Source organism: Aulonocara sp. 'chitande type north' Nkhata Bay, linkage group LG11, assembly GCF_057382095.1.
Source record: "Aulonocara sp. 'chitande type north' Nkhata Bay isolate Kocher_YH1m ecotype deep benthic linkage group LG11, A_spYH_male_GT1.1, whole genome shotgun sequence".
In the NCBI taxonomy this organism is placed as follows: Eukaryota; Metazoa; Chordata; class Actinopteri; order Cichliformes; family Cichlidae; genus Aulonocara; species Aulonocara sp. 'chitande type north' Nkhata Bay.
Window position 1 is genome coordinate 4,936,318 of NC_141354.1, and position 21,737 is coordinate 4,958,054.

Genomic DNA, 21,737 nt, shown 5'->3' on the forward strand with positions numbered 1-21,737 from the left:
TTTAGCTTATCAAAGAATTCTTTTGGAAGAGGCAGAGGAAGTGGCTGGAAGAGATATAAAAAATTGGGTATGTTCATTTTGATCATGTTTATACGGCCTGAAGTATTAGATTTAATGGCTTCACATCTTGATATGTATTTATAAACTATTCTTTCTTTTTGGAATTTTTATCTTTTCTTGTTCAAGAAGAATCAGAATCAGAACACTTTAATAATCTCTAACAAGAGTACCAATTATCAATTTATCTTTGAAACTCGTTCAGTGTGAGAAGAAAAATAGCAAAAAACAAAAGAAAGAAAGGAAAAGAAATAATAATAAAATGAAAATATTTTTTCCCCAGTATCAGGAATGGCTCTTATAAACAATAGTATGAATGACATTCCTGGCATCATCACTCTGTTAGAAGAAACTGATGCCGTAAACTCAGAGAAAGACTTCAGGAAACAGCTAGAGATAACAACTGTCATGGTCTGGCAGTCCTCGCTGGTCAACCTGCCTTTGTGATGGCTCCCCTCGTGGTCCCCTGCTTCCTCCTTTATATGTACGTGTGTGTGTATCCAGCGTACCAGTTTATGGGCATCACCAGACTGGCAGGTTTTTCCCACACTGAAGCAAGTCTCACAGGCTGACGCCGCTCATCCTCGTCAGTGGGCCTCTACTTAACCGTGTTGCCGAGCTTCAGTCGACAGTGGCTTGTTGAGTTACGTAGTCAGTACATCCTCAGCTCTGAGGTGAAACTATCTTTGCTGGTGTTTGTTCGTCACGTCTTGTTAGGAACCTGGAGAGGAGTGTGTCCCGGGAGCAGAGTGTGGGAGTTTTCACCATTCACGCCACGTACCGCGAGCACTGTTCAGGAGTCGGGAGCACGTTGATGGAAACGATCACACATTGTTCATATTCTCACTATAAATAAACGCACTCTTTGACCGGAAATTTGGGTCTCCTTCTTGCCACAAACGCTGACACAAACATTAGCTCTTGCTAATGTTTTGTTAAAACTTATTTATTATTAGGGCTGGGTATCGTCACTGATTTCTAAAATCGATTAGATTCCGATTCATAAGGTCCTGAATCGATTCGATCCACGATTCGATTCGTTTTGAATTGGGGAAATTTTGCCTCAGTCAGAAATATTATAATTCAGAACAGTACATTTACATATTTTTGTATCTATAAAAAGGAAGCTGACACAGGCAAGACTTTATCAAAGGTGTGAGCATCACAGCAGAGGCCTTTGTGTCAAAGTAGCGGAAGATAAAACACTGAAAAACATGAAGGTGATTTTCCTGGCCTGGATTTTATAAAAATATTCTGCAGTACATCAAAAATGAAAGAAACCAATTAATCAACATACGAACATCACCTCTGAAGTTACAGCAGTTTTATTAGACACGGCTAAGCATTTTGCATTTTGCATAATTTTAGAAAGTTTAAATTTGTTCAGTAGCCTATTGAAAGGCAGAAATTAGGTTTTCTTTTTGGAAGTAAGTAAGTCACATCTCACTGATTCTGATCCGCGGTCCGCGCTTTGTGTTTACGTCTTTGTGCAGAAGCCTGTACCTGCTCTCATTTACTGTTTTAAATGTTTGGTGGTTGTCAAAATTTTGTGACGTTTCACCAGAGATTCTGGAATTTCGGGCAAAATACATTTATATTAAAAAATCGATTCAGAATTTTAATGAATCGAGATCACGTTATCCGTAAGCCAGAATCGATTTTAATCGATGAATCGATTATTAAAACCCACCCCTATTTATTATATTTATTATACAGCAACTATAAGTACGCAAAGGTACTTGGTAACACAAGTGTCACTACGCATTGCTAATTTTTGTTGCGCAGCCTGTGTACCAGTTATGTGCACCCCTGTTTATTATATTTATTATACAGCATAATAGGATTTGCAGTATTATACAGGGTTTATTCTGGCTGTATTTCAAAACACTTTAAATGTAGATGCACTTTGTAGAGCAAAGTGAATGAGGGCAAATTAAACACACGTGAACTTGACAGTAATTAGAGCTGCAGTGATATGTGTACAGTGCCAGTTCACAATAATAGTCATCTCAATGTGTTTTATATAGTAACGTTAATAGGGAGGAATAAGAGGACAGGGAAGAAAAGAAGGAAAGAGGAAGACAGAGAGATGACAAACAACAAGAGAAACAAAACACAAAGAGGAGAGTATATAAATGGTCATGACACACGGGACCAAACGCATGTTTCATTAGGAAGTGAAAACTGGAGAATGTTTCCACTTTAACCTTTTGTATTGCAACATTAAGTTGACCACCCTCTGGTGGTGGTCAGAGGGCCCGATGGCGCCAGTGTCCAGCAGCCTCTGTCAGTGCGCCCCAGGGTGGCTGTGGCTACACTGTAGCTGCCATCACCAGTGTGTGGATGTGTGTGTGAATGGTGGATGACTGGTTGTGTAAAGCGCTTTGGGGTCCTTAGGACCATGTAAAGCGCTATACAAATACAGACCATTTACCATTAAAGAAATGCATTTAATGTGAATGCAGCATCTGCTTCAGCATAAAAGGAGCAAGTTTATGTTCTGCAAAATGTCCTTGAAGACAATAAGACTTTTTTTGAGTAGTACCAAAAGGTATATTAATGTAAAATGCTGACCTTTCTCCCCCTGTTTCCATTCTGGTTACCTACTGACAATAATGTACAGCACCACTATTACACATTGGCAGTAATGTGAACTCTCAGCACTGTCGGTGGGCACTTTTCTAGAGTTCCACAGGGAGCAATGTTAAAAATGATCTGGATCAAGAATGTGGCCTTTTGGATGTTGATGGAGGACAACACTGAAGGCAGAGCGTTTGGGGAGAATGCTGAAGAGAAAAGCAGGAAGAAGAGGTCGGCACAGCTATCAGATTATGCCTCAAGGCTTCTCGTGTTTTCTCATCTCTCCCTCAAGTCTCCTGCTTCACCCCAGCACCTCCCACACTCCACCAACCTGTCTGCCCTGAGCATCAGTAAAAGGGACCACAAATACTCCAGCCACACACTCTTAGGGGCACTTCTGATGCGCTGTGTGAGGGCCTGAGATGGGTTTTGTAATTGCAAATCAACTCTTTAATTCAGGCTTCGTGAAACTGGAGGACTTCTGAGAGGTTTTATTAATGGGGTAAATTATTCATAGAGGCACAGACACACACGGTACACAAACCAGAGGTCAGGAGCTGCTGAGAGGCAAGCGCCACCGAGGATCCTGAAGTGTTTGCAGTTGCATGCAAGAATATGATTTTATTATTTGTATCAGCAGCGTTGGGGGTTCTCTTCTCACAGATAATCTCATGAATCTTAAATTAAGTGTTGAATACTGGAGAGATTCCCGTGAGTCAGTAATTATTTGAAGAAAAAGAAGAAACGATTACAGTCACAATAACTCTCTGAGTGTACTGGATGAGTACTGTTAAACCTGAAAAGTTAAGTTCAGGTTTAACAGTTAGAGAATATTACTGTGTTCTGATCATGATCATATCACAGTTTCACATGAGCTACAACCATGGGAAGATATTGTTGTCCTTATTTTAACATTTGTTGTTAGGTGTCCCCAAAACAGACCAGTATGACTGCAGAGGTTCAACAGTTGACACATTCATGAAAGCAGTGAGTTAAACAGGTGATCCAGACACAGTGTGTCAAACAAAATCAAAGGATGAGGGCGGCATGTGTCTGTATGCTGACTCAGGCACAGATTTAAGATTAACATCATCCTCATCACATCTCTAAAACGCGTTAGTGGTTTTAAATCAGTGAGTGTTGTGAAGTTTCCTAAAATTAAAATGGGGCCACTGCTTTTTGTAAACTGGTGTAAAAGAAGGTGTTCAAGCTGCTCAAGCAGCTGGATATGATCTGATAGTGTTCTTAATATGAAATATATTTTAATTCAAAGATCTTTTGAATTCATCTTCAGAAGATTTTCATATACTGCTGTGGTTTCAAACATAACGCTGTTCAGAGTTAGCAGTTACCCCCTGCAATTTTGTGGAAACCACAAATACCCTCCACAATTGCGTGTTTTTCGCAGTGATATATAAATATTGTTTTCCATGTGTTTTATTGCTAAATTATTAAGAAGAATAAGATTTACTAAATAAATTGTGGGCATGAAGGTGTGAATGTGTCTTTAGATGTCTGTCTCTCTCTGTTAGCCTTACTTCATAGGGTGGTTTGTACTCCACCTCTTGTCCTATGGTAGCTGGGAGAGGTTCCAGTGGAAGAGAGTGGATGGAAGAATGGATAAATAAATATTAATGTAAATTCAGCAATATTTCCATGTAAAATATAATATTGTACTATAGAGAGAACAGGAAGCAACCACATAAGAGAGATGCAGTGCAGCGTTCTTGCATTGTGACGTTCATTATGTTTCACTGAGGCAGTAAAAAGTCAGCAACCACCCAGATACAAAGGTAAAGGTATACTTAAATATTTGATTCATCTGTAAAATAAATTTCAGTTTTTAAACTTTCAAGCATTAATAATAAAAAAAGAAGTATGCTGATTCTATTTATTTTCCCGTATGTCACAACCAGTGCAAATATTTGAATTTGAAATTGGACTTATCCAGTCCAAGTCAAATTTCCGAGTGTGGAAATTTCAGATTCACCATATCGTGAGGTGGATTAGTGAGTGGATGTTTAGCTCGCTCCTGGCATACAGTTTGATGTAACTCATGATGGTCACCCCACTCCTGAATCCACATCCACATCCATTCTTTGTGATTAGCTGAGGAGGTTGAGGCCTGTGCAAAACAGCAGTGGGAACAGAATATTCTGGTATATTCTTGTGAGCTTTCTTTGAAGCTGTCCTTCAGTGTTATCTTCCACAGTCCCGTTGAGTTTATGATATAAGTATTCAGTATTAGCCTTTACTTTACAGCTCAGGTGGCAGAGCAGGTCAGCCACTAGTCAGAAGGTCGGTGGTTCGAATGTGTGTGCGAATGGGTGAATGACTGAATGTAGTGGAAAGCGCTTTGGGGTCCTTAGGGACTAAGTAAAGCGCTATACAAATACAGGCCATTTACATTGCCAGGCACTCCAGTATCCATGTGTGGGGCATTGAGTTAGGCTTTCTTGTACTCAGCCGTTGCACTGATAGAGCGGTGCACCAGGACTTTGGAACAGGTTGGTCTGCCTTGTTGGTACTGCTCTGTGAGGCTGGAGCTGGTGTCTTTGACCTTTGGTGTTCTTTTCAATGCATTTCTGTTCTGCTCGTGTACTGACTTATGTGTCTGCACAGCTTGTTTGCTACGATGCTTGAGGGGCTTGTTGCAGAGTGGCAAATAGGTTAGGTTTGGGGAGGCCGTAGCTTTGGAAACCCTTCTTTCTGATAAAGGCTACAGTTAGGGCAGGATGAGGTAAGGTCAAGGTATTTGTGTTGCTATTGGTTCAGGTATGGTATGCTGCCGAAGTTCTCATTAGGACTGAGGATTTCCCTCGTTTAATTCCCCATGTGTCTATATTCCACTGTGGCATGTCATTATCTTCGATCTAGTCTCTCCTGTACTTTGTGTTTTGTCATTTTTGTTGTTCATGGTCTCCGACCCTGCAACTGGCAGCTGAGACAACTGTCATTGTGAACTGACCCTCTATAAATGAAAATGAAATGAAGAATTAAAAACAAAGGTATTGACAGTAACCTGGCTGTGTTAGAGAAGCATGATAAAGAGGACAGTCTACAATAAACAACACAGTTTAAATTAAAGCGCCAATGACACCTGGTGAGGGCCTTATACTATCAAATCAAAATGAAGCTGTGCATGTCTGTCATAGGTCCAAGAGCACAGGTGAAGGTCTACACAGACATTACTCATATGCATTTTGATCATGTGTGTTCCCTGCTACATTGACCCTTTCATTTTGTGTGTTATCTCATCATCCCATTGCCACATATACAGTCATATAAGGTGAACCTCTAAGTGCACAAACACATAAATATTGAAGACACAGAACCTTTTCAAGCCCCTCCTCCTTCAGACTGATTACATCAAGGTCAAAGTCTGTTCTCAGGCCATTGGTCCGGTTGAAAGTGATTCTCCCCGTCAAGCCATCCCAGTGAGCCTAAAGAGAAAAGGCAGAGAGACAGAAAATAGAAGAGGAGACATTCAACCAACAGTATCAAGTCTGTTGTTTAACTTTTAAATATATTCTTGATGTTGAAGCTGCAGACTGAGCAGAATAGACAGTTTTTCTATTCTCCCTTTTCCACAGAGCCTTTCTGTACACTCTTTTCTGCCATCAAGGTGCCTGCACAGACTTTGTAACTGCGTTTATAACAGTGGGGAGGCAATTACCCAATCTTTACAGATGTTTAGGGATGTGATAGAATAAGATGTAGCATGAAAGGGGTTCAGAGTAGAGACAGCTTTTGCTCAGGCACAGCAAGTCATCACAGTACTTCTCCACCTGGAAATCAGGGACTTCGAGGCCTATCTTTAGTAAGATGAGTGGGAGTCACAAATCTGGAAGTTACTCATTCAGCTGCATGAAAGCATTTGTCATACTCCTTTGACTCAGTGTCTGGTACCTCCGTGATGATACCGCTGCTGTTCACAGACATATGGACATGTTACTCAAGTGGAGATTATTATATGTATGTCAAAAATGGTGCTATAAATATAACACAATTAATAGAATCAGGCAACACACAGAAATAAACAGTTATTTATAGAAGAAAACTTCATAACTGAAACTGACAAAAAACATACTTAGAGTCTGCAACAAGCAAATGGTAATGTCATGGTCACTGGTTTTGGCTCCAGGGCTTTGAAGTGCTTGGAGATTTGGGATCCATTTTTATTATTCATCTCTTGCCACCGTAGCATGTTGATGGGGTCCGTGTGCCCCAGTGATCCCAGGATGCATGTGATCATGGGTATTTGCCCTTGATAGGGTCTCCCAAGGCAAACTGGTCCTGGGTGACAAAGGAGTAGCACTTCACAATACTCCTATGGAGATAACAACATGGGATATTGTTACTCTGCCTGGTATCAGGGTTACCAGGGCCTTATCCCTCAAAGCAGGGTTTTAGGGAGAGTGTCTGGTAGTCAGACCTTAACCAATGGGGACCAGACAGATGGAGCCCAAAGAAGCATTTACTAGGATACTTTGGTCCAATGAAGCACTGAAAAATCACTGTACAGTTAGGCCCATATATTTGGGCACTGGCACAAGTTTTGTCTTTTTTTCTGTTTACTGAAACATATTCCAGTTATGTTAAATAATGGACATGGACTTACTGTGCAGACTCTCAGCTTTCATTTGAGGGTATCCACATTCAAACTGGATGACGTGTTTAGGAGTTTCAGCTCCTCAACATGTGTCATCTTCTTTATAAAGGGAGCAACAGTAATTGGACAACTGTCTCAAATGCTCTTTCATGGGCAGGTGTGGGCAGTTCCTTTGTTATGTCATTATCGATTAAGCAGATAAAAAGCCTGGAGTTGATTTGAGGTGTGGTGCTTGCATTTGGAAGATTTTGCTGTGAACAGACAAAATGTGGTCAAAGGAGCTCTCCGTGCAGGTGAAACAAGCCATCCTTAAACTGCGGAAATAAAACAAAAACACATCTAAGAATTTGCTACAATAGTAGGAGTGGCAAACTCTACAGTTTGGTGCATCCTAAGAAAGAAAGAGAGCACTTGTGAACTCAGCAACGCAAAAAGGCAAAGATGACCATGGAAGTCACAGCGGTAGATGATCACAGAATCATTTCCAAGGTGAAGGGAAACCTCTTCACAGCAGCCAACCAAGTGAACAATGCTCTCCAGAAGGTAGGCGTATAGATATACAAGTCTACCATAAAGAGAAGACTACATGAAAGTAAATACAGAGGGTTCGCTGCAAGGTGCAAGACACTCATAAGCCTCAAGAACAGAAAGCCGAGATCAGACTTTGCTAAAAATAAATAAATAAATAAAAATTTAAAAAAGCCAGCATAGTTCTGGAAAAATATTCTTGAGACAGATGAACCCAACATCAACCTCTACCAGAATAATGGCAAGAAAAAAGTATGGAGAAATCATGGGAGGGCTCGTGATTTAAAGCACACCACACATCTGTAAAACTTGGTGCAGGCAGTGTGATGGCTTGGGCCTGCATGGCTGCCGGTGGCACTGGAACACTTGCGTTGTAATGCGACATGAGACAGATGCAGCCAAACTAAGTCTGAGGTTTTCAGAGACCTGCAAACCATCTAGTGATGTCCATGAGTTCAAGACTTCAGGCTGTCATTGCCAGCAAAGGGTTTTCAACCAAATATTAGAAATGAAAATTTTATTTTATTTTTATTTTAGACCAATTACTTTTGAGCCCCTGAAATTAAGTAATAGTGTTTTAAAATGCTTTAGTTCCTATATTAATATTTTTGTTGAATCCAGTGAAATATAGCTGAGAGTCTGTACATCAACTGCATCTGAGTTTTTCATGAAAGATTAATTGTGGTAATGTAGATGTCCATGTCATCTCTGTTCAAATAGTTATGGACCTAACTGTTAGAATGAGTCCATTTACCAGTACGTTTACAATAATGGTTCAATTTACCTAACCTTTCTGAAGTCACTGGATAGGGTATTCGAGGGTGCCCCCATCTGAGGACTAAATTATGCTACAAGGAATTTCAACAGTCGTTTAGGCAATGACGTTGAGACCGGGGGCTTATTGCACATTTAAACTCCGATGAATGTATGAGAGCATCTTGGGCTTAGTATCTTGCCCAAGGATATTTTGCATGCAGGAGCAGCTAATGATTGAACCACTGGCCTTCCAATTAATATATGACCTGCTCTAACTCCATAGCTACAGAAACCCCTTTACACACTTGTAACAATGCTTCTTGGGAAAAAGCCTTGTACCATTGTAAAGCCTGTTTGTTTTCTCTTGAATGGTAACACATTTGTAAGGAAAATACATCTGTGGGTTACGCAGCAGAGTTGAATATGTGGTTTGTGCCCATTAAAAACTTGCCAAATCTTTTTTACCAATAGCAAACAACATATTTCGCTATTGAATATTTTATTTGGGAGTAAGAGAGTGGATCGGCGTATTGGCAGATGGACTTATGTAGGGTTTGCAGTGATGTTGACACTACATGCTTTCTGTTACTGCAAAAACCTGAGCATAAGAGTGAAGCGTTGATTCACTGGTTGATCTTTGTTCCTACTGTTAACTATGGTCAAATGACTTAAGTAGTGACTGAAACAATGAGATAGCAGATACAAGCAGCCTATATGAGGCAGTAGAAAAAGATTCAGCTGAAGGGGTTAAGCGCTCAGTCTTAGAGATAGGATAAGAAGCTGTGCCATTCGGAGGGGCTTAGAGTAGAGCCGTTATTTCTCCAACAAATAGTAGCCTATTTAGGTGGTTTAGGTGTCTGGCTAGGATGCCTCCTCCTAAGAGCTCCTCCTACCAAAGGGGAGGAGGCCTTGGGTCAGATCCAGGACATGCTGGCTTGGGAACATCTTGGTATTCTCTTGAGGAGATTGAGGAGGTGGACAGGGAGAGGGAGATCTGGGTGTCCTGGCTTATCCTTGGCCTGATCCACGCCACACCACTAGGATCTACAGTAACAACATCAAATTGGCATTCGGGCTAGAGAAGTGTACTCAGATGATAACTAAGAGAGGAAAAGAAGTTAGAACTGAGGATTAGAACTGCCTTCTGGTTTTGTATTAGTATTGCTGACATAGAGGACACCTACAAGTATCTGGGAACCCCACAACCAATTAGGAACCACGACAAGTCAGCTAGAAAAGCCACCAAAGTCACCAAATACCTGCAGAGAGTAGGCAAGTTCTGAACAGTCAGCTGGATGGGAAGAACAAGATCTGGGCAATCATCACTTATGATTCGCCAGTTTTTAAATACCCTGCTGGGTTAAGGGCTATTTGATCAAGAAGGAGAGTTATGGAGTGTTAGGCTTGTTCTATGTCTATGAGCTTTCAGGAATTCTGCGTTTCCTGAGAAGTTTTTATTTTTCCTTCATGGTACTGCCTTCCTTGGGAAGAAATGTGACTTTATTCATTTCAATTGATAAAAGACCATACTCCATAGAAGCTGTTTGAACATTCAATGCTAGTAATGTAGGAAATGCTACTTCAATAATAGGAGAGATCTCTTGGAAGACTTGGACATATTAATTGAGATATAGAAAGGATTTTTTTTTTTATTTAACCTTTATTTAACCAGGAATGTCCCGTTGAGATCAAAAACCTCTTTTTCAAGGGAGTCCTGGCCAAGAGGCAGCACATTTCCAAACAAATACATACAAACAAACAAAGTTAAAAAATTACACAAAACAATTACACATTATTGAGGCAGTCTGTAGGCCTTTGAGTTTAGTTTTAAAAACATTTAAAGACAACAGTTCAGTCAGTTTCCAGTCTTTCTGTAACAGGTTCCACGAAAAAGGCGCAGAGTGGACAAAGGCTTTCTTACCCAACTCTGTGTGGACAAGGGGAACAGACAGCAGCAGCTGATCATTTGAACGCAAGGAGTAAGAACCACTATTTGTCCTTGTGACCAAAGTACAAATATAAGGAGGCAGCAATCCTAGCATAGCTTTGTAAATAAAAGTGTACCAATGCCCCTGTCTTCTAATGGCCAAAGAAGGCCATTGAATTTGGCAAATAGGCTGCAATGAGCCATCATGGCATATTGGAATCCCAGTGGTGATAGGCTTTAGGACAGGGTCCTCTAGTCTAAGATGCTGGTGGTGGCGAATGAAAGTAAGGCTTAGATGGAGCTCTGCCTTGAACTGACTTTCCCCCTTTTAAGTTGGTTGCTTGTACAGAACAGATGGTCTACTGATGAAACTAAGACTGAACTGAAGGGAGGACTATCTCTGGAATGCTGACTGAACAAGAGATTGGTATGGGGATCGTGCTGTATGTGCTCACCAGAGGTTAACCCTCTGGGGTTGACAGACGCGCCGGCAAGTTGAAATCACGTGATCAATTTAAGACGACACAGCTACAAGATGCAGCGACCCAGAATCTCCATTTCAACTTGGGTCGAAAGTGCGGACTTCAATCTATAAACCAGTTTTTAGATTGTGTTGATAGGCCAAGTAAAACCAGAGTTATGATAAAAAATACACACAACATTTTTTTCTGAGCAAAACAGTGGTGTTTACAGCAGGAAGAATCAGTAAAAACGGCATTTTCTAAGGACAGCGCTAGCAAACACTCTCCGCTTCCGAGTGAAAAAAGAAAAAACACCCTTTCCCTATTGGTGTTAAATTCTGCTATGTCAACCAATCAAAAATTGATATGGCAACATGTGGCATTTGGTTGTTTAGGAAGAGGGGGAGGTTTTAGGAGTGACGCCAGTGAGAGAAAGTGGGCGAGCGAAAGAAAGAAAGAGAGTTTTCATATGTGAGACATTAGTGACATTTAGTGCGTTTGGAGGCTGTAGTTATTGTGTAGTCTAGTCAGTGTTTTGTTTCGTGTGTCAGTTCTATTAGTGAATGTCACATTTGCTCCAAAAAAGCCACCAAAGGCAGATTCCAGTGTAAACGCTGTCTCCACATGGCAAACAGGACTGATACACCTCCTGTTGTCAGACATGCAGGGTTTAGGCCTGTGGTATTCTCCTCTGTCTTATAATATAATTGGTGCACTGTAGAGCATATGGACATTACTTTATTTTTATAGACGAAAGGATGAAAACGCGATGGTAAAGTGGGGGGTGGGGTAAACAATGGTAAGTATGGCTACCGTTAGTTTGCGAGGTAGATAAAAAGGCCTGCACTGAAAGGACACTTAAAGGTATAAAGTCTGGCCTGGTAGCTCCACTGAAACATCAAGGCAAGGCAAGGCAAGGCAAATTTATTTGTATAGCACAATTCAACAACAAGGTGATTCAAAGTGCTTTACAGAGACATTAGAAACAAAAACAAATAAAAAGCATGATTTAAAATTGATTAAAACAAGCAAACAAACAAACTAACTAAACACACACATTTCACACCTGTTCGCGTGATCTGAACCCTTATCGTAAGGGGAGCTACCAGTGCTTCTGTGGACGAGCTACTTTCTATTTTAAATTCCCTGAATTTAAAATACTCTCTAGACCCAGTCTAGACCCAGCTGGGGAGCTACCCAGAGCTCTAAACCCACTTAACAAACAAACAAACAAACAAACAAACAAAACAGTATATAAAATCAAAACAGATAAAATCAGAACAGTAGATAAAATCAGTTTTGAAATTTAAGCTTAACAAACAAACAAAACAGTATATAAAATCAAAACAGATAAAATCAGAAATAGATAAGATCAGTAGTTAGTGTAAGTTTTGAAATTTAAGCTTAAAAGTGTGGATTTGGTGCTTTATTCAAATGCAGCTGAGAACAGGTGAGTCTTCAACCTGGATTTAAATAAACTGAGTGTTTCAGCTGATCTGAGGCTTTCTGGGAGTTTGTTCCAGATATAAGGAGCATAAAAGCTGAATGCAGCTTCTCCGTGTCTGGTTCTGACTCTGGGAACTGATAAAAGACTGGATCCAGATGACCTGAGGGATCTGGAAGGTTCATACTGGGTCAGGAGGTCACTGATGTATTTTGGTCCTAAACCATTCAGAGCTTTATAGGCCAGCATCAGAACTTTAAAGTCTATCCTCTGACGGACAGGCAGCCAGTGTAAGGACCTCAGAGCTGGACTGATGTGGTCCACTTTTTTGGTCTTAGTGAGGACTCGAGCAGCAGAGTTCTGAATGAGCTGTAGTTGTCTGACTGATTTTTTAGGTAGACCTGTAAAGATGCTGTTACAGTAATCAAGCCTACTAAAGATGAATGCATGGACTAGTTTTTCCAGGTCCTGTTGAGACATCAGATCTTTTATCCTTGAAATATTCTTGAGGTGATAGTAAGCTGACTTTGTTATTGTCTTAATGTGTTTTTCTAAGTTTAGGTCTGCATCCATCACTACACCCAAATTTCTCGCCTGGTCTGTGGTTTTTAGATGTATAGATTGAAGTTCTCTGGTGACCTGTAATCGTTTTTCTTTGGCGCCAAAGACTATTACTTCAGTTTTGTTTTTGTTTAGTTGGAGAAAATTGTGGCACAACCAGTCATTAATTTCCTCAATGCATTTACCAAGAGCCTGTACAGGGCCTCAGTCTCCTGGTGACATTGTGATATATATTTGTGTGTCATCTGCATAGCTGTGGTAGTTTATTTTGTTGTTCTTTATAATCTGTGGGAGCATGTAAATGTTAAACAGAGGGGGTCCCAAGATGGAACCTTGGGGAACTCCACATGTGATACTTGTCTGCTCGGATGTGAAGTTACCTATTGATACAAAGTATTTCCTGTTTTCTAAGTATGTTTTGAACCAGTTTAGTACAGTTCCTGAAAGACCTGCCCAGTTCTCCAGTCGTTTGAGTAATATGTTGTGGTCAACTGTATCAAATGCTGCACTGAGATCCAGTAAAACTAGGACTGACATTTTTCCACTGTCTGTATTCAGACATATGTCATTAAACACTTTGGTCAGAGCGGTTTCAGTGCTGTGGTTCTGTCTAAAACCTGACTGGAAGGCATCGTAGCAATTATTCTGTTTTAAGAAGTAACTGAGCTGTTGAGAAACTGCTTTTTCAATGATCTTACTTAAAAATGGGAGATTTGAGATCGGCCTGTAGTTTTTCATTTGTGTCTTCTCAAGATTGTCCTTTTTCAGTATAGGTTTGATTACAGCAGTTATTAGTGGTTCTGGAAACACACCTGACATTAAGGAAAAGTTGACGATCTGTAACAGGTCTGACTCTAAAGTCTTTGAGACCTTTTTGAAAAAACTTGTTGGCAGGACATCTAAACAGCAGGAGGAGTTCAGTTGACCTAAGATGTCCTCCAGGTCTTTGCTGTTAATCGGGTGAAACTGTTTGATGGTGTTTAAACAGTTTTTTGGTGGACACAGTACATATCCTGGATCTGCTGTTGATGTACCAACTGCTTGTCTAATCTTTTGGATTTTGTCTGTGAAGAATTTGGCAAAGTCATTGCAGGCCATGGTTGAATGAAGTTCAGCTGCCACTGGCACAGGAGGGTTTGTTAGCCTGTCAACTGTAGAAAATAAGACCCGAGCATTATGGCTGTTTTTAGTGATGATGTCAGAGAAGTAGGACCTTCTTGCATTCCTCAGTTGTAAATTATAATTGTGAAGTTTCTCTTTATAGATGTCATAATGAACCTGGAGGTTTGTTTTTCTCCATCTGCGCTCAGCTTTCCTACACTCTCTTTTTTCATTTTTCACCAGTGTGGAGTTTCTCCATGGAGACTTTTTCCTTCCAGAGATAACCTTCACCTTAATGGGGGCAATAGTATCCATTACATTTAACATTTTTGCATTAAAGCTATTGACGAGCTCATTGACTGAACCTTTGGACAGGTCAGGTGTTAATGGAAAGACCTGGTTAAAGATCTCACTACTGTCTTCAGTTATACACCGTTTTGTGATCACTGCTGTTGATATATTTGTGTGGGCTGAGATTTTACTTTCAAAGAAAACACAGTAATGATCAGATAAGCCCACATCAGACACAGTAAAGTTTGAAATAGTATAGCTCTGTATAGCTCTGTGTAAATAATCATTCTGTACATTCAATAATCTTTAATCCTACAACTGTTTACAACTTGCATAGTTCCCATTTCTGTATAGCTGTATATCTCAGATTTCTGTAAAGTTATTTATTTCATATTCTGTATAGTTTTTCATATTTATATCCTGTTCATAGCTTGTACTCACTACAGCCTTTACATACTTAGTTATAGAATATTCACAACATACTTCATACCGTGTACATTATAACATACCATAATAGACCCATTTCTGTAGTATACTTACATATCTATACTATTGCTAATATATATTGTAATATATCTATATCACTAAAGCACTTCTGGATGGATGCAAACTGCATTTCGTTGCCCTGTACCTGTGCATGTGCAATGACAATAAAGTTGAATTCTATTCTAATTTTTTCTATTCTATTCAAGGCCACCTGGGTTGGCTGGAAGACTGTTTACTTAGCCTGGCAGTGCGAAGGACACTGTCTCAGCTGAACTCTGGACACACATGCACACACACACACACATATATATATGGCCAAGACCAAAGAGCTTTCGAAGGACACCAGGAAAAGTATTGTAGACCTGCACCAGACTGGGAAGAGTGAATCTACAATAGGCAAGCAGCTTGGTGTGAAAAAATCAACTGTGGGAGCAATCATCAGAAAATGGAAGACATACAAGACCACTGATAATCTCCCTCGATCTGGGGCTCCACGCAAGATCTCATCCCGTGGGGTCAAAATGATCATGAGAACGGTGAGCAAAGATCCCAGAACCACACGGGGGGACCTGGTGAATGACCTGCAGAGAGCTGGGACCAAAGTAACAAAGGCCACCATCAGTAACACACTACAACGGCAGGGAATCAAATCCCGCAGTGCCAGACGTGTTCCGCTGCTGAAGCCAGTGCACGTCCAGGCCCGTCTGAAGTTTGCCAGAGAGCACATGGATGATACAGCAGAGGATTGGGAGAATGTCATGTAGTCAGATGAAACCAAAGTAGAACTTTTTGGTATAAACTCAACTCGTCGTGTTTGGAGGAAGAAGAATACTGAGTTGCATCCCAAGAACACCATACCTACTGTGAAGCATGGGGGTGGAAACATCATGCTATGGGGCTGTTTTTCTGCCAAGGGGACAGGACGACTGATCCGTTTTAAGGACAGAATGAATGGGGCCATGTATCGTGAGATTTTGAGCCAAAACCTCCTTCCATCAGTGAGAACTTTGAAGATGAAACGAGGCTGGGTCTTCCAACATGACAATGATCCAAAACACACCGCCCGGGCAACAAAGGAGTGGCTCCGTAAGAAGCATTTGAAAGTCCTGGAGTGGCCTAGCCAGTCTCCAGACCTCAACCCCATAGAAAATCTGTGGCGGGAGTTGAAAGTCCGTGTTGCTCGGCGACAGCCCCAAAACATCACTGCTCTCGAGAAGATCTGCATGGAGGAATGGGCCAAAATACCAGCTACTGTGTGTGCAAACCTGGTAAAGACCTATAGTAAACGTTTGACCTCTGTTATTGCCAACAAAGGTTATGTTACAAAGTATTGAGTTGTATTTTTGTTATTGACCAAATACTTATTTTCCACCCTGATTTACGAATAAATTCTTTACAAATCCTACCATGTGGATTCATGGATTTTTTTTTTCACATTCTGTCTCTCACAGTTGAAGTGTACCTCTGGTGCAAATTACTGACCTCTGTCATTATTTTAGGTGGGGGAACTTGCACAATCGGTGGCTGACTAAATACTTTGTTGCCCCACTGTATACACACATGCAGATATACACTCATCCCCCCCTCCCCTTCCAAACGCCTTCAACGCTTATTCCCTCCCGATGCAGACGGTGGATCAAAGGGGACCAGCGCATATGCTGCAGGCCCGGATGCGCTGTCTACACGGGCTGTCTCTCACCTTTTGTTCCTGGATGGCTCTTTTAAACTCGAGAAACTGGTCTCCACTGTGGTAAAAAACAGCTTTTACCAGTTGCGTCAGATTTCCAAAGCAAAGCCGTTCCTTCCTTTAAAGGACCTTGAAAAGCTTTTCCACGCATTTATTACATCCAGATTGGACTACTGTAACTGCCTCTACTTGGGCCTCCAACACTCCTCTCTTTGCCGGCTCCAGTTAATTCAAAATGCAGCTGCGCGTCTTTTAACAGGTACGAGAATCCATGAACACATAACTCCAATTTTAGCCAAACTACATTGGCTCCCTGTTAAATATCGTATAGATTTTAAAATTCTTTTGTTCACTTTTAATATTCTGAATAATTTAGCGCCCAGTTATCTTTCTGAACTACTCCATTCATACAATCCCAACCGAGCACTTAGATCATCCAACCACAGGCTCCTAGCACAACCTAGGACTCGAATGAAGTCGAGAGGTGACCGGGCCTTTGCATCTGTGGCACCGTGACTCTGGAATAACCTCCCTGTTCATATTCGCACTGCCGAGTCGATCCAGTCTTTTAAATCACGTCTTAAAACTTATTTTTTTACTTTGGCTTTTGATTCTGTCTAGTTGGCTGTTCTGGCTTGTTGTGTTGTTACCTATTGTTTGTTGTCCTCTTTTATTGTTTGTTTTAACTGTCTCATGCTTTTACTGACTTTGAAGCACTATGGTCAACACTGTTGTTTTAATATGTGCTATATAAATAAATTTTGATTTGATTTGATTTGATTTTACCCATCCCTGTTGCTTGTCCATGTGTTTCTATGGTATATTGACAGTCATGTGCTTTTTGTGCTGGGTGGTTTTTTTTCTGTTATCACACTGTTCTCCCATTAGGAGCTCAGTCTGAGTGGAGGGTTTTTTTTCTCCTCCTCTTACCTCATGTTATGTATTCTCGTTGTTTTTCCTATCAGCCTATATCTCTGACATGTCTCCAAACGTGATGTTTGTGTAAAGATTGGTCAGACGGTTCCTTTGTAAGTGCACATGCAGCATTAGCGTGCTGCCTGCTGTAACCTATAATTTCCTTCAGGATTAATAAAGTATTCTGATTCTGATTCTTAGCCCCCTAGCATGTAAGTTGACATTACCCCTATTTTACTCTCTAAAACAAATTCTAACATGGACTAGGAGCTGATGTACAGTTTTCATAATGCTTTTTCTGCCAAAGTGCTTTCTATCTAACATTCATACACATGTGTACTCCAATGGATGGATTTGGGGTCACTATAGCTTAGGTGGCAGAGCAGGTCACCTACTAACTGGAAGGTTGGTGTTTCAATCCCAGTGTGCTTGCCAAATATCCTTGGGCAAGATACTACCCCGAAGTTGCTCTCTGATGCATCCATTGAAATATGAATGCATTTGAATGTTAGATAGGAAGCACTTAGAAACAGCTTTGAAGAGAGTGCTTGGGTCAATGTACAAGTTGTGTAAAGTGCTTTGATTATGCAGAAAAGTGCTATCTAAGAACCAGTTCATTTACTATTTAACCTTTGGAGTTCAACTTGGGCTTAGTGTCTTGCCCAAGGATACTTTGGCACTCTGGAAACACCAGACTCACTTTTTAAAAACAAACAAACAAACAACCCTTTTCTGTTTAACCACGCCTTCTGATGACAGAAGAACATTCACGTGGAAGATTTAGTTACAGTTATACGCAGTGCTGTGAAAAAGACTTTCCCCCCTCATTATTTATTTATTTAGCATACTGGTCATACATGTTTCACATAAAACACTTTTTAATTTTCGACAAAAATAATAAGATTAAATACAAAAGGCAGTTTTAATAATTAATTATTTTACCAAGAGAAAGCCATCTAAACTCACCTGGCCCTTTATGGAAAACACAACCTAATAACTAGTTGTGCCACCATTGGCAGAAATAACATATAGTATGCATAATATACATGCCAGATAACTGGCAATGAATCTTTCACATTGCTGTGAAGGAATTTTGACCTACTGTTATTTGCAAAAACTTTTTAAATTCAGCCACTCATAGGTGTTTTACTTCATACTATATAACAATATCAGCTTTCATCACAACTGAAAAATTACACAGAAAAAGAGATACAGAACATAGAAATATTTATTGCCAGATGCAAACATAATTAAACCAATAAACAGTATTTATTGATTTAATCCGGTAACAGCGCTGTTTTATAGGCTAGGGCTTTTACTATTCCATGGAAATGCCAATTCATTTTGTTTTTTTCTTGATGACAGAGAGCCACCTCTTCACTTGATCACCTAATTACCCCGAGGAGCTGCTCTGAGTGTTCATTAAATGAGAAGGAGACGGAGACTATCCACTGCTTCTTTCATTTCAGCTGTGTTCACCTGTGTGAAAGCAAAGCACCAGACAGTCTGACTATGTTGTTGAAGTGAGGAGCACGTTGGAATGGACCACAGACTACAAACCAGAGAAAGGTTGAACCTGGTTCCTAGCTGAATCTTAAAAATCTCAGAAACATTTTCCCATAGTATTAGTTGAAGATGAATGAAGCCAGATAACACACACCAATGAGTTAAACTGCAGGAATGTCTTAAAGACATAAAGACCTGGATGGCCGCTAACTTTCTGCTTCTTAATTCAGATCAAACTGAGGTTATTGTACTCGGCCCTGAAAAGCCTAGAAATATGGTATCTAACCAGATTCTTACTCTGGATGGCATTACCTTGGCCTCCAGTAACGCTGTGAGGAACGTCTTGACCACAATTTGTCCTTAATGCATTTTTTAAACAAATATGCAGTTTTTTTTTCTGCTTGCACAATATCTCTATCTCAGAGAGTGCTGAAAACTAATTCATGCATGTATTACTTCTAGGCTGGACTACTGTAAATTAGTATATCTGGATGTCCTAAAAACTCCCTGGAAAGTCTTCAGTTGGCTCAAAATGCTTCACGACAAGGTCTAGAAAGACAGAGCATATTTCTCACATACGGACTTCTCTTCGCTGGCCCTCTGTTAATCTAGAATCAAATTTAAAATCATGTCTGTGAAGGTTCTCAGTCATCCTAAAGCTGCCCATCAGTGGGCTGAGGATCAAAGCCAGAAACTTTGAAATGTTATAGATGACCAAGTTGATCACACAGACAATCAGTCTTATAGGTACATCCTGTTTAGTTATCTTTGGTAAACCATACAGACTTGGTGTAGCTTCCCCTGGGTATAGCCTGTGGTATGAGGTCTGGTCTTGTTCTAACTGCTTCAGACAGTCATGCCCTCTTCCTGTAGCCACTTCCTGGGTCTCATTTCAGGGGCTCATGAGTATTTTCGTCACTGAGCAGTGACAAAATTTTCTCATGATTGTCTTTCTGAATGAGCAAAACTGTGTACCTGCCCCTTGTCTGCAGGAAGGATGATAATGTTGTTGTCATTACCAAGTGATGTGAGTGCCTTCCTCTCCTCCATGCTGATGTTGGTCGCTAGGGGCTTTTTTGTGTGTGTGTGTGTGTGTGTGTGTCGTCTTTGCTGAGAAACTGGCAGTACGGTGGTAGGAAGCTTGCTGCTACGTTTGCGAATGGTGGATAGGGATCTAGTTGCCAATTTGCTTAAGCATTTAGCTAAAGGAGGGATGGAAACATCACGACGATGGAGAACAGTAGAGAGTATGGAGCTAGCGACAGATTTCTAGCTTGCATGAAATGGTGTTAGTAGGAAGGAGAACAGAGCTGATCTTCCCCCTGCTACCTGGCGCTAGTGGGTGGGTGGAGCTACGAAGCATGCTGTAGCTTTTGCGGTTGGAGCCGCAATTTGTTTGGAAGCTTGGGTTCGGCGTTGACGTCTGTCGACTTTTTTGTGACCCGTTTTGGAGCAACGTGAGAGGAGCTGTGAGTTCTGCTGGCCGGCGACCTCGCTGGTTTTCGCTTAAGTGGCGGGCAGCTGGAGTTACTTCATGACTGGATTTAGCGGAGATGAGACGACTGGCTTGATGGATTAGCAGACCGTATGTCGGGTGGCGAGAAAACTGCTAGGAGGTAGTCAGCATTCAGTTTTTTGAAAGCGCCGCCGTGACATTCGGTGTGTTTCTGGGATTGCCGGAGGAAAAGCGATGGATGCAGAGCCTTAGTAGTTGTTCGTCTGACACGCTGACAGACGAGAGGACGATTGTAGCGAATGGAAGGGTGAGTAAAATTACGTTACTCCTGGAAGATAAGCTGTGTTCAAAGGCATTCAGTGAGAATGGACCTTGTTTGCACGTAAACGAGAATGAACAGCTTGCAGAACTGGGGGATCCTATATAGATCCTATATAGATGACAACCGAAAGGTGTTCCTTTCGGTTGTTTGGAGGTGTGCTCCCGCTCCTGAAATTCTGTTACATAATCTCCAATTCTGTGGCTGTGGTCAGTTCCACTAGTGAGATTTATCTCAGTGTCACGGCAAAGTTCAACCCTTTTTCAAGGTTGCTTTTCTCTGCTTGGGTTACCTGTACGAGAAATTCGTCACCTACTTGTCCTCTGTGTGGCATTATTCTCTCTGCTGGCTGCTGAGGACACTCTGAATTTTGCTGTGGTTTCTGACACACAACAAGTAAGTCAAACTTCCTTTGTTGCCTGGGTTACAATTTTTTTTTGCTGGGCCAGATGAGCCTTATCAGTGAATTCAAACATCTTTTGATGAGTATTCTCACCAGGCATTGTAAATCCGTGTCGGATCTGCTCCTCTTTGGATTTTAGCATGTCAATGTTAAAATTTGTTTGTCTCAGCTGTTCGTTCTGGAGGATTTTAGTTGCCTGGAAGCCCTAAACTGAAGAGCTCATTTGCAGACTTTTAGGAGTAATCGTATTTTGTTTGCATCTGAGGCTGAATCTCAGCTGGTTCCTGTAATCAGCCTTCTTACATGCTGTTTGCTCACACTGACGAACTGGCTTTAGGGAGTTCTTGCCAAAGTGGGTTAAAATGTCTTGATGCATGCTCAACATCATCAAGGTAAGTTGGAAGAAATGTTTCATCATCATCAGGTGACTTCTTCAGTCTCACCTGACTGCAGGTTTCCCCAATCTTATAAACAGTATATTTGCATAATGACTGAAACCAGTCCACTGAAGGAAAAATGGGCTGGGAGGTCAGTTCGTTGATCACTAATATGCAAATTGTCATGACCATTCATCAACAACCATTTATCATGTCCATGAGTACCATTCACAGAGAGTTGGGAGTTGCCTGCAATCACAGCATTGTAAG

At 40.9% G+C, this 21,737-nt stretch overlaps 1 protein-coding gene across 3 annotated transcripts in view; it reads right to left on the reverse strand.

Moving 5' to 3' along the window:
• Nucleotides 1-21,737, reverse strand: part of grik2 (glutamate receptor, ionotropic, kainate 2) — a 346,386-nt gene that overhangs the window by 123,855 nt on the left and 200,794 nt on the right. For all 3 annotated transcript variants that reach the window (XM_086310278.1, XM_086310275.1, XM_086310277.1), the window contains exon 9: nucleotides 5,973-6,080. In XM_086310278.1, the coding sequence (XP_086166404.1) occupies nucleotides 5,973-6,080 (108 nt within the window). The remainder of the gene's footprint in view (nucleotides 1-5,972; nucleotides 6,081-21,737) is intronic.